At 44.9% G+C, this 13,841-nt stretch overlaps 1 protein-coding gene across 6 annotated transcripts in view; it reads right to left on the reverse strand.

Annotated features, from left to right (window-relative positions):
- The window catches only part of SLC9A8 (solute carrier family 9 member A8), a 67,874-nt gene that overhangs the window by 7,842 nt on the left and 46,191 nt on the right, over nt 1-13,841 (reverse strand). For all 6 annotated transcript variants that reach the window (XM_033411194.2, XM_033411195.2, XM_004282890.4 and 3 more), the window contains 5 exons: nt 13,150-13,288; nt 11,531-11,636; nt 5,383-5,499; nt 3,068-3,150; nt 150-261 (listed from right to left, as the gene is read on the reverse strand). In XM_033411194.2, the coding sequence (XP_033267085.1) occupies nt 150-261; nt 3,068-3,150; nt 5,383-5,499; nt 11,531-11,636; nt 13,150-13,288 (557 nt within the window). The remainder of the gene's footprint in view (nt 1-149; nt 262-3,067; nt 3,151-5,382; nt 5,500-11,530; nt 11,637-13,149; nt 13,289-13,841) is intronic.

The raw sequence follows: 13,841 nt of genomic DNA on the forward strand, positions 1-13,841 counted from the left end.
CGCCCTTAAACGGGAGCACGTGCAACTTGGGGCCGATGAGGCATGCTCGTTTCGCAAGGGCTCCGGGGACAGGCACGTGCATTCTCCGCAGGGCCTGTGCCTTTATAACACACATTTTCCCTCCACCGTTCGTTCAAGATTGGGCTTACCGCTGAACCACATGATGAACATCATCTTTGGTGTGATTTTATGATCTCGGAAGAAATTCAGGAGGTAGGAGAGAGGGAAAATGTTCACCGCTCTGCCAAACAGCACAAGCACCTGTTAACAGCAACAAACTAAGTCTTAACATGGAAACCTCTGGTTCTTCAAGTTGAAGCTTGTTGAGGCTAACACAGACCTGGTAACACACCCATTATAAAGGCAGCATCCCCTTGTCATCAAAGACATGAACTCAGTGCTAGGCAGAGACCCAGGAGATGCCAGTTTCTATGTGTCTAGGAAAGGACTAAAGCTTTGTATGTTACGTTTCCATTGTCAGAAAGAGAGGACTAACAAGGTATCAATGACAGCTTCAGTAATGCCAAGAGGCCATGCAGAAGTACCCAGAGATTAATTTAAGGGTAATCTGGCTCCTCCAAATGTGCTCCGCTGTGGGATGGGCCTGCACTGATCATTCCCAATGGGCTAGCTCTGGGGGAACAGACAAGGTATTCCTGCCTCTCCCATGGGGGCCCCACTCCTCAGGGAAAGGAGCGAAGACTGAAAAGTGCCTACCTATGTCCGTAAATGCTGCTCCCTGCGCAAGAGGAATGCACAGGTGGGTTCTAACAGGAGGTCACATACACCCTGTCTAGCCAGTTGCTTGCCATGGCTTTTGGTTCCTAGCCATCTCCAAAGGCATGTCGATTTCAACAAAATATAGCTTTATGTAAAGTCTAAATCTTATCTAAGTGGCTTCTTAGAACTACTTATTAATTCACTTCGTTTCTTCATCTTGGTTCTCACCATAACTAACTTGAACAGAATAATATGTGTGTGTGTATATATATATATATATATATATATACACACACATACATTCTAAGGCTCTAAGTTTATTCTTACAACCAGCATGAATTGAGTGTGCTTTGGACTGTTGTGCCTTGGAAGGTCAAGTTAATAATTACCCACAATCATCTAACATTTATATGCCAGACAATGCTCTAATGATTTTATATGCATTATCTTGTTCAATTTACATCCTTCCAAAGGTCTCATGAGGTAGGTATTACTGTCTCTATTTTAGAGACAAGTAAACTGAGACAGCGAGAGGTTAAGTATTAAGTAACTGGTCCAAGCTGACGCAGGCAGGAAGTGGTGGAGCCAAGTCCCAAACCTGGCTCGGTCCCCAGAGCCCATGCCCTTGACCACTGAGTGAGTCTAAGGTAATCCATCTGAGCGGCACAGGCCGTCTCTAGGAGTGCCAGGGCCAGACTGACCAGTTGCTCAGGGGGAACTGAGTCACCACCCCAGGCATCGCCTCAATTTTCTTTCCCTCCCAGCTCATGGCTGAGATCGCCACCTCCCTGTTTCACCCACTGAAATCCAATCCTCCATTCCCACATGTGTGTTTCAGGGTTGACCAAATGTGGCCCCTTTCACCCAGTGACCACATTAAAGGCTACTATACTTTCTATAAAAGACTTTTGCTGCTGTTTTCTTGTCCTAAAACCTGAGTTTGGAGGACACATAACAGTGACAAAAGCAATGAGCTTGTGCCAACTAAGGTAGAGGCACCCAGACTGCAAGGAGAAACATCTTTTTCTTTAGGGTTCCTTATCTTCTCTGCCTCAGGTTCCCCATATGCCAAATAGGTAGGCCTCACTGGTTTGCACGTGGTAGGTGACAGTGATTTAAAAGAAAAAGCCTGCCTCTCAATAGCTGTGTTTTGTTAAGTGGAGCTGGTAATAAGAGTTAAGATGAATTATGGTAACTCAACAAGCTGTGCTTTGCAAGTGCCTTAAATTAACAGAGGATCTAAAAAGACAACAAACAGATCAAATTAGGGACAGGAGTATAAATCAGCAGGAGGACCTATGGGAGATGAGTTCACACTGACGGGACAGAGACACAGGAGGGACACAGACGAGGGACCTGGGAACACCAGGCTAATGCCCAAATGTTAGCCATTCCCATCACTTTGATCAGATGCCTGAGGGAGCTGGACCTTTCTTTTAAATGCTTAAACATTTATTTTTCTCCCATTCCATTCCCAAGATCTGATTTGAATGCAAATGATTAAACTTCTATTTTTCTTTTTTAAAGGTACATTTTAACTTGTCTCCTACTGCCACCACCCGTCTCTCGTCCAATTACAACAGTTTCCCAAATCTTCTCAATGATAAGAACCACCTGGGATGATGATTCCTCCAGATGAATCTCCAAAGGAGGTAAGGGCCTCGTAATCTTTACCTTGAACAAGTGTCCAAGGTCATGCTTATAAATGGACACATTTGAAGGAAACCACAGCAAGAATTAGGTATATTCATTATAACCATCCAGAAAAAGTAGAAAAGAGAAAGAAATCTTCCCCCGTTCTACAACCACTGTGAACATTCGGCTGCATTTTCTTACATATTTTCTTTTTTCTATGCATGCCGTTTTTACATGGTTATGATCAATTACACATTTCAATTCTGAAATCTGCTTTTACTACCTAACGTTACAAACTGGTAAATTTTTTTTTTTTTTTTATGGCTGCGCCTTGCAGCCTGCAGGATCTTAGTTCCCTGCTGACCAGGGATCAAACCTGGGCTCCCTGCAGTGGAAGCTCGGAAGTCTTAACCACTGGACTGCCAGGGAAGTCCTGAAAAAAATGGTAATTTTTAAAGAAGACTATAACAGTTCAAGGCCACTTAAAATTAAAACCAAGCAAGAATTCTCTTCTAGGGATATTTATTTACTTAATTCCATCCCTTCCCATTTATTGTATGTTCATGAATTTTTAACAAAAAGAAACTTCAAACAGAAGGTTGTCTATGTAGCTGTTGACTTTGACCAGTTAACAGTTACATAAATGAATCCAGAATATGTGGTTATCGATCTACAAATAAGTAGTTAAATAAAAAACAAGGAAAATACTTACTATGCACCAGATGACAAAGGAAATTTCAAACTTGTGAGGGAAACTAAAAATGGACAGGCCAAGAAATGCAAACACACATGTTTCTGAAACAAACCAAAGAATGGATTATTCAGCCTCAACTATTTTCTTCCAGTACAGCATGGGATTGTTATGCAAGCAAACATTCAGAAGTTAATCAGAATCCAGTATACCACTTTGCTTATTTTCTGGAAAATCCTGCAACCAGTACCTTGGCAAACTTGTCCTTTGATTCTCTCATTCTTTTCTATCACATAAGCAACAAGTGCTTGCTATTCAGAATCTCCTAATTTAATAAGCCAGCTGTCAAATACCCATGCAAATAAATACTCTCCCACCTGGGGACGGTGATAAATATATGAATCTGTCCATTTGCTGAACACTGTGATCAGCAAGGATCCCAACTGCGGCAAAGTGGCAAAAATTCAGAGCAAATGACTGCAGACGCCATGTGACTAGTGTGAAAGGGCCCTTTGTTAACTTCCTTGCCAGAGTGGACAAAGCCAAATGACTGACTTCACATATTTAATGTTGCCACAAAGTTTAGAAGAAGGCTTACATCCTGCAGGAAGAAATACATTTCAACTCTTGGCTCCACTCCACAAGTCAAAGAGAGTCTGACATTTACTCTTGCTGTACAAGCAGTCACTTGTGTATCCTAAGAAAAAGCACCTTAGAAATTCCTAGCACCAGGCTCCCTGCTTAGACTGTAACATCCTCCAGAATAAACGTAGAGCCAGGGAGACAAAGACACTATTTTAAAAGTTGAGCATCATAAAACATCAAGGCTGTTTTGAAACATTTCAGCAATGTTTTTTTTCTTCAAATGTGTATCCTCTTAGAATAAGTCCACAAGCTGGACAGTATACTTACCCTTCTCCTCCTTGAATGTTTTTATCAAATATTTTTGTCATCTTTTGCAATCAGCTTATTTAGAACACATCCAGATCTATGTAATGCTTTTCCCTGGCAGCACGAATACTATTATGTGGACACGTCATGGTTAATTTAATGAATCCTTGATGGATATTTAGACTGTTTCTATTTCTGATATTGAAAAAGCAACAACAAACATCCCTGTGCACAGACTAAATCCCTGATGGTAGAATCGCTGGGTCAAAGAGTATGTGCCTTTTAAATTCAGACTGATGCTGCAAATGACTCTCCAAAAAAGATGGCATCAATGTATATGCCCGTCAACAGGGCCTATTTTCTATACGTTTGTGCCGGAAGTGGGGAATCACCAAACTGAAAATCTGATGGGTACAAAATAGAATTTGATGGATGTTTTGCTTTACATTTCCTTACGGTGAGAGAGTCTTTCGCCATGACTTTCTGAGAAGGGTGCTGTGGAAACAATACCCACTGGGCCAGGAAGAGACAGACTGCTTCCAGACTCACTTCTTAGCCATGAGACAGTGCTCAGATCATGTGACCTGAGACTCCCTGTTTGTGGAATGAAGTCTCTGCACAGCTTGCCCCCGACTCCCAGCACGTGACAGTGTGGAACTGGTGCTTCGAAATGAGACACCCCACAGAAATGCCAGGGGAGGTGCTGATGGTGACAGGCAGAGCACAGCCACTTGGGGCCCGGTGTAAAGGGACAGTGTGAGAGTGGTTCCTTCATTCCCAGGTGTAAACTAGGGGCAGGTACATGATGGGTTCATCAGACTGTGATGCATAACTGAAACTGCTTAAGAGAAACAGTCATCACGGTGTGGCCCAGGCCAACGATGACACCTCTAATTCAGGGTTTGCCTGAGACACATCCTTCAAGATGCTCTTGTGAACAAAGGATCCTGTGGACAAGTTTGGGAAATGCTGTCACTCTGTCTCTCTCTTAGAAATTCACAATGCACGTTGGCGGAAAAGTCTCACAAGTTCAGAAACTTGTTCAACTTTATTTACCCCAGGATTTCCCAAACTGTTTTTTGACTATGGAGTCTTTTTTCACTTAATTCTCATCAATATCAGTTCCAAGGAACGCATTTTTTAGAAACGTCACTTTCATATATTGCAAATACATGAGTCTCAAATGTTCGTTATTCGCAGTTCTCATTATTTTTTGGTCTTAAAATTACAGGCATCGAAAGTTCCATTTGTTAGGTATTAGGCTTACTTTATGAAATGTGAAAGCCAGAGTAACAAACAAAAGATAAGGGAGTGCAGTATCTGGCTCTGAGGAATTCTGCTGCCTCTTCTGTCAGGGAAAATCTCAACGGACTCCTGAAACAGGCTGAGGAAGAACAAGTAGCTCTGGGTAGGCCCACGTGGGACCACACAGAGGCAGAACTCACCACACAAGAAGGCCACAGTCCGGAGGGTTTGCTGCATGAGGATCTGGGTGACTGGGGACAGGTTATGGTGTGTGTAGTGAGACATCACGATGCCTGAGAACAGGATGGCCATAATGCCTAGAGAGGGACAAAGGGGCAAAGTGCACAGACATGAACAGAACAGAAAAGCACCTTCCATGTGATAGGCAATAATGCCTCACACTTCCTACAAGTCCCTGGAGCCTGTAGTATTAGGTGTTTTAAGAAAAAGGATGGGAAAATAATACCTGAGGCTTCCCAGAGGCTGCAGAGAACTGCTAAGGGCCCGTCTCTCTGGCAGCTTCATTACCGGCTGGGTGACCTTGGGCCAAGTTTCTTCCCCTCACCAAGCCTCAGTTTTCTCAACTGTACAGTGGGACTAATAGTACCCACACTCATGGACATGTTAGGAGGGTAATGCAGAGAAGCCATGTAAAGTGCCCTTCACAAGACCAGGGCAGAACAGGTGTGAGCCGTCACTGTCATTCATGGATATAATAGGGGCAGGTGAACCACTCTTGGGGCAGAAAGGGAACATAAGAATCTGGGTATGGAGAATGGGTGGATTTTTATTTACTTTGTCATACTTTAATTTTGAATTTTCCTATAATCGCCATGAATTAACCTTATAATATGAAAAGAGAGATGTGTTATTTAAAAAAAAGTGATGTCTTTTCTTTAAAGGTCACCATGAGAGAGTCTACAACTTTTGTTGTGTACTCAGGATTTGAGTTTCAACTTTTGTCCACTGCCCCTAATCACTGCTGAAGCCACTTCCATGGGTTTCCTCTCAGTGTCTCCCTGGCAAGGCAGCAGCAAAGAGGTCTTTATTTCATGTAAGGAAGCTGAGATTTTTACAAAGCCATTAAACAAGCTGCCAAGATACATGAATTCCAAGTCAACCTTTATAAGCAAATATTTAACTCACTTATGCCATTTTGTAGAAACAGATTACTGGCTAACTTTCCATTTAAAAATGAGTGAAGCATAGGAGAATGTCCTACTTGGGAGGGCAGGAAGCAAAGGAACCGGACAGGAAGTGCGCTTGGGGGACAGAAGTTTAGCTTTGATACCTGAAGGCTGGGTCTCTTCAAAGAAGTCTCAAAAAGGGGCCCTGCTTCCAATTTCCCTCTTCCATTCCCAGAGCTAGTACAAGGCTTGGAAGAATGCCCTTGGTCTGTTGGTCCAGTGTTACCTGTCATCCATTTAAGTGTTCCCACTTTCAAGTGACAATCCTCTCCTTGGTCCTGCCATGGGCAGAGCATGTCTGGCATACTAGCCTGACTTTTACACCCTAATCTTGAGTTGAGGAAATATGCACAGGAGTCAAAGAGATGTCTTTATATCTGACTGTACATAAATGAAGTTTTGTTTTTTCTTTTTGGTGCAATAAAGTTTGTTTTGGCAGAAAACAAAATGATTGAAAAACACAGAATTGCGTTGGAGACATTTCAACTGCCAAGCTTGCTGCATAAACAAGACCTTACAAAACAGAGGAAAACCCCGCTCTTTGCGGTGCCCAACAGGTATTTGCTGGCCAGAGAGATAGCAGTAGCTGGAACGTGTTATCTCCTAGCCCTCTTGGGAAACAGCAAATTCCTTTGCTCTTTCATTTTTCCCAAAAAGGAGGCCAGACAGGGAAATTCCAGCAATGCTGCCCAAGAGCCACACCTGATGAGCCTGGAGAAGGGAAAGGAGAGGGCAGGAGACTTCTTTACTTGCTACTTCAGAGCAGTGAGAAGACTCTGGAAGTTACGAGTTGTTCTGAGCCTCTGCTCCGCTAGATAAAACACACAATAACAACACCTCCGGCTGTCCCCTCAATTCATCTGCTCTTCTCAGTAAGTTCCTGCAGGCAACCACCCGAGAGCTTCTCCTTCCTGACTCTGCATCTAGACCACAGACGCCACAGGCAATGTGAGGTGAAACAGAGGGAAAGACCAGAACCGTCGAGGTTGGGGGAGGAGCACGCAGCACAGCACACTTCAGTTCCTATGGACTTGCTCCTAAGCCTCTCTCTTCCTTCCGTGCAGTCCAATGCTAGAGACGGCTCTGGCTTCTGGGCTCTCAAAGGGCTTTGTTTCGCCAGCCTGCTTCAAGAAGGGTTATCAATTCACTGCAAAGCTGAGGCTTTGGAGTTCTTACCCTGAAGGGAAAGTCAACCCCGGAGGAGCCTGAACCACTTAAGCTGTGAATCACAACCGCTTAAGTTGTGACATGAGTGGCCTTCCGCCCACGTCGTCATTCTGCCTACAGAACGAGGTCATCATAGCCCACGGGAGTCCCGGTATTAAACAGCCACTGCAGAAAGCCAAAGGTTCTGGAAAGTCAGCTCTGACAGTGAAACGTGGAACTTCCCGTGGGACTAGCATCAGGAGAGGCCACTGCCAGAGGCCCAGCAAGCTTTCCTCCACAGGAAACAAGGAGACAGGCTCAACGCAGCAGGCGTCTGGCTGGCCGCTTTAGTCTGGTGCACTGTAGGCTAGGGGTTGGAAACCCAAACTCCTCAGGGGCCAGACAATAAAAATAAAGATAAAAACAATAAGCGGGTGACTGGCACATGGGCAGAGAAGGCACAAGCCCATCTATAAAGGGCTGATGGCAGCCCTGTGGATGGAGGCCTAGTGCTGGCCAGTCTTCCTTCCGGTTTTTGAGAAACTCCAGAAATCTGTTTCTTATGGGAAATCTTCCAACTTTTTTCTTTTTTTTGGCCGCGCCGCACAGCTCGCTGGATCTTAGTTCGCTGACCAGGGACTGAACCCCGGGCCCCCGGCGGTGAAAGCAGCGAGCCCTAACCACTGAACCGCCAGGGAATTCCCAGAAATCTTCTGACTTTTAACGACAGCAACTAATTGAAGTGTTTAAACATTTTCTGTAGAGGTAAACAAATCCCATTTGGGGGCTGAATTTGGACCATACAGAAATGGGCCCTCTGGACTACAAGAGTGACCAGCCAGCCACGACCTTCATGCCAGTCCAGTCTGGGGTCGGGGGAACTCTCAAATCCCGGGGGCTAAAGGAAAGAGTCAGGGTCAGCAGTGGGTACAAAAGCTGCAGGGACAGCTCAAGTGTCTGCCCTACGTGCCCTCCCTAAGCCCAGGTGACTTTACCACTTAGACGACCCTCACCCACTGCAGCTGCCCCCGGCATAGGCTGCAAAGACACTGAAGGGGAAAACGGTCCAGCAGGCTCACTCCTGGAGATAAAAGGCCTGGGGATTTAAAACATGCCCTGGAATGAAGAATCCTGACACATTTACTTCTTTCAGAAGGCAAGTTCATTTAAGGAAGCAGACAGCAGTGCAGCAAGCGGTCAGCCTCTGAAGGCAGGCAGGAAAAGAAGAGAGGGAGGGAGGAGGGAGGAAATCCACTTCTAGTCTCAGTTAAATCCATTGTTTCAAATGTAATTAAGGAATAAAGGGATTCAAATCCAAAAGGCAGGAGTTGAAAGGGTATTGTGTACAATTTCTATTGCACTGAACTTTACTGCAGGTAAAACATGATGTACTTCTTGAAGGCTGAGTCAGGCCATAGTCAGTTTTGTTTGTTAATTACCCAATAAGGAACATATTTTGCTATAAAAAATCTGAACTCAGAGGTAAAGAGTAAAACAAGACTCTCCATTCACACCGCCTGCCCAGAGGTAACTACCATACAGTTCAACATGCAGATTGCCAGCTCTTTTACTATGCCATTATAAAGTTTATCTGTCTTTAAAAAAAGTAATAAACAGGGTCTTCCCTGGTGGCGCAGTGCAGGGGACACAGGTTCGGGCCCTGGTCCGGGATGCCTCAGAGCGACTGGGCCCATGCGCCACAACTACGGAGCCTGTGATCTAGAGCCCGTGAGCCACAACTGCTGAGGCCCGCGCACCTAGAGCCCAAGCTCCGCAGCAAGGGAGGCCACCGCAATGAGGGGCCCGCACACTGCAGCGAAGGGTAGCTCCCGCTTGCCGCAAGTAGAGAAAGCCGCGCACAGCAGCGAAGACCCAATGAAGCCAAAAAAAGAAATAATAAATATATTTTTAAAAAGTAATAAACAGTATCATATTACAGATATGACACGTATTACTGGCACAGTGATTTTTAAAAAGTCCTCCAACACTTGGCTTGGCTAGAGCTCACGGGCTCTAGAGCACAGGCTTAGTAGTTGTGGCGCACGGGCTTAGTTGCTCCGTGGCATGTGGGATCTTCCCGGATCAGGGATCGAACCCGTGTCCCCTGCATTGGCAGGCAGATTCTCAACCACTGCACCACCAGGGAAGCCCCAGAGTGGCACTTTTATTATGTCTACTTCATGTGAGGAAGTAGAAGCTCAGAGTGGTTAAGTCTGCTCTCTGCAGTTACACAGCTAATGAGAGGTGGAGGTGGGATTCAAACCGAGTCTGTCCGGTGCCCTTAACCGCTGTGTTCTAGACACACAGATTTAGGTAAATGATTCTTAGGGAGAACGTCCTGTTTGGTGGCTGTGGTAACCACTTCGTCCTTTGTGACAGTCAGGAAAAGCAGAGCACAAAGAGGAAGGAGGGGACAGCACCAAAGCCACCTTTCCTGTTTGTACCCTTACATTAACAGGGTGAGCCTCCCCTTCTCTGAAAACCCTGCGTGACAAACATCCCACCGGCAGAGTGTGGGCAGAGCCAGCCCGTCACCCAGAGGCGGACAAGTGTGTTCTTGGCTTGCATGTGCTCCTTCCGGCCCCAGTAGCGTGCACGGCAGAGGTCCCCAAGGAAACGAAACCCCTACAAATAGAAAACACTGCCTCTCTGAAGAAAAGACAAGAAAAACACTCCCTGGTCTTAATCACAAATTTCAAATGGATGCAAGAAATATATCTTTGCCAACAGGTACTCAGTGTTCATCTCAAAGGGGTGGGGAATGATCTAGAAAAACAGAGGTAAAAATAGCTAGGCTAGAGCCAAATGACTCACAGGTGGTGTTTATGTAAGTGCCAAAATTCAGGAAAGGTAAGAGAGGGAACAGGATGGCAGATACCGGGATGAAATTACCCAAGAGAACTGGCTCGGGATTAAAAACAAACGAGACCCTGAGGTTTACAAAGTTCTCCAGGGAAAATGGCCAGAGTCCTCTCTGCCTCCTCCTTGGCAACACCTGCTCACAGAGGACCCATGTGTGATGCCAGACAGTGACCTGAGGGAAGGAGAATTCTGCTCAGCAGCAGAGGAGGAACAGAAAAAAACATTTCAAGAAACTGATAAAAACATACTACATTGGATAAAAGCCATAAACTTACACAAACTACAAACCCATGAAGTTCAACAAATCCCGAGAGGAAGATAAAGAGAAGCACACCAAGGCACATCAAAACCAAACTGCCACATACCCATCAGAATGGCTAGTGTTTAAAATTAAAATAAGTGTTGACGAGGATGTGAAGCAGCTGACACGCTCTCATACATTCTGGTGGGGATGCAAATGGCCCAGTCACTCTGTAAAACACTGGGCAGTTTCTGATAAAGCAAAATATACACCTACCATAAGACCCGGCAACCTTACTTACTCCTCGGTATTTATCCAAGATAAATGAAGATATGCACATTAATAGCCAAAATCTGGAAAAGTCCAAATGTCCTTCAAAGGGTGAATGGAAAAACCGGCTCAATAAGAATGTAAAACTACTGATACAGCAAAAACGTGGTGTCTCTCAAGAACATTATGAAAACTGAAAGAAACAAGTCACAAAAGACTAAAAACGACATGATTCCCTTTATATGACATTTATATTCTGGAAAAGGCAAGACTATAGTGGAAGAATGCAGGTCAGTGGGTGCCAGGGCCCAGGGACGGGCTAAGGGATTGACTGCCCGTGGCAGTCTGAAGGCCCTTCAGAGGACTTGTTTTGAGAGAGAGGCAACATTGGAAGAGATGTTTTGATCTCTGCTACAGGATGGCGGGTAAAGAGAAAAGGTGACCCTGACAACACTGAGTTCCTGGATCCAGCCAGGTCTAAATCCAGATGTATCCCTAGAGAGCCAGTTAGTCCCCTTTACTGCTTAAGCTCTTCTGAGTCGTGACTCTCTTATGATTGAAAGTGACCCAATCGACATAACCTTTCACCAGGCAGGACCACGGACCACCAACCCCAGCATTTCAACACTCTCCGTCACTTACCTGAGAGTGAGATTCCTTCTGCGAGCCCATATGGAAGATAAGCAAAAATGATCATCATGCCAAACTCCAAGGAAGGCGTTTTCCTCAAGTCAATATGCTTTAGCACGTAAATGACAATTGTCAAGGAAAAAGAATCAAAGGACACTTATGGGTGGTCTAGAGAAGTCACAAAACTGCTGCCTTCCAAATAGAGAAGGTAAACAATGGATACAAAGATTTGGGAACATCTCAAGGTAACAGGTGAAAATTTGTCATTATGGATTTTTTTCTTTGCAGGGAGACTCTTGTTTTAAGGAAGGGCATCTGACAAAATACTAAGAGATGTAAATTCCTGAGACAAACGGTAGGGGAAAACTAAAGTCACCCTAAGTCATTTCATTTGGAAATGCTGACTTGGAGGGCCGGGAGCCACCGGGGGATGGGTGGGGGGCGGGCTGTGGGGAGCTGGGGCTGCAGACAGACTGAGGACACCCCATACTGCCAGGCCCCTTCCAGGGCCGTGTCCCTCTTCCACTCCACTGACCACATCAGCTGAGGTCACTAATGGGGTTTCCAGAATCCTGGGGATCAGTGCCCCATTGAAGGACCTTCTCTCCTATTCCTGGACATTTATAAACTCATGTTCCTGTGAAAGGAGAATCTTCCACGTATTCAAATGTTGTTCACATGCCTGTGCTGGAGCCCACAGCACCCATTTACTGGGGCTTCATTAAAGAAGATGCTCTCCCCGCCCGCCCCTCCGCTCTTTTAAATAAAGAGATAAATACAGAGGAAAATACTGAACTAGAAAAAGTTTTCTTTTCCATTCCGTTTATTGATACAATATAAGAAGCTGTCAGCTGACTCAACAGCACCTTGAGACTTCTGGACATAGAAACTGAAGGGAAAATTCAACAGGATGGCAGACAAACACGCCTGTCTCAGGCAGAAGAGGCTTTCCTGGCCGGCCATCTGTGAAACAAACTGCTGGCGGAGGAGGGCCAGGTGGCCATCTCCCCAAGATGCATGCAGGCTTACGCTCACACAGAAAAGGTCTGGTGCCTGTTCCTGTTTTAAATGTGACAAATTTTCTACAGCAATAAAGGTGTCAGCGGCCTTAACAAGTCTCTTGGCTTCTATGGCTGGAAAAGCTTATGGGTTGTTAAGCCACAAAATCAGTGTGAATAACTTAGATGGAGCTCACTTTGAAAGTCTCTTTTCTGGTTCTTCCAGATAAATACTTTCAGTGGCATAGAGATTTTCTCAATTTGACATTTTCAAAGGAAATTAATTTCCGATTTTCTTAATATGAAAAGTGAGACAGCAGAAAATGAAATTCATCTGAATGCAGTTATCACACTCTGGGAACTGAGAAGACCCCAAAGTCAGATCTGATATTCAACAGTGTACATGTTTTTTAAGCTTTGAAAAGTGATATCCTAAATTTCTAATGTTAAATTTTAAAATCCTTGAGTTTAAATTAAAGTGTTCTTCAAACCAGAACTAAGCATAAAAGTCCTCCTTAAATACGACTTTAGACTAAAATTGGTCCCCTTAAGGAACTGGAGAAAATGACGAGAGACGGATGTAATTAGGAATAATCTTCTCAGCCACATGTGTTCATCATATTAAAAGGATATTAATGCAGAGATTAAGCCAGTGAGAGTGCCGAGTGCTGCTGAGCCAAAGAACATTTTGAGGAAGTAGCCAAGGGCTTGTAAAAATGTTTGCCACCCACTGACATCTGACATATTTTTTCTTGTTAAACCTTCAGCTGTGCTAGGAAATAAAAGAAAAAAAAGAAAGAAGTTAAAATGTTATAGACAAAGTTATTAGAAATTAACTTAGAACTCAAAACTTATTTCTGGCTTATTCTCTCATTCATTCATCATTCAACCCATTAGTCAAACACTTATTTGTTCACCTACTTTGTTCCAGGCACTGTGTTAGTTTCTGGGGGGTTCAGAGATGAGAGCAGGTGCCTGCCCTTAGGGAACTCTATAGTCTAATGAGGGAGAAAAACAAGATGGAGGGCTTCCCTGGTGGTGCAGTGGTTAAGAATCCGCCTGCCAATGCAGGGGACACGGGTTTGAGCCCCAGTCCGGGAAGATCCCACATGCCACGGAGCAACTAAGCCCGTGCGCCACAACTACTAAGCCTGTGCTCTAGAGCCCGTGAGTCACAACTACTGAGCCCACGTGCCGCAACTACTGAAGCCCACGCGCCTAGAGCCCGTGCTCTGCAACGAGAGAAGCCACTGCAATGAGAAGCCCGCGCACCGCAACAAAGAGTAGCCCCTGCTCACGGCAACTAGAGAAAGCCCACGCGCAGC

This window comes from Orcinus orca, chromosome 16 (assembly GCF_937001465.1).
Source record: "Orcinus orca chromosome 16, mOrcOrc1.1, whole genome shotgun sequence".
Classification (NCBI taxonomy): Eukaryota; Metazoa; Chordata; class Mammalia; order Artiodactyla; family Delphinidae; genus Orcinus; species Orcinus orca.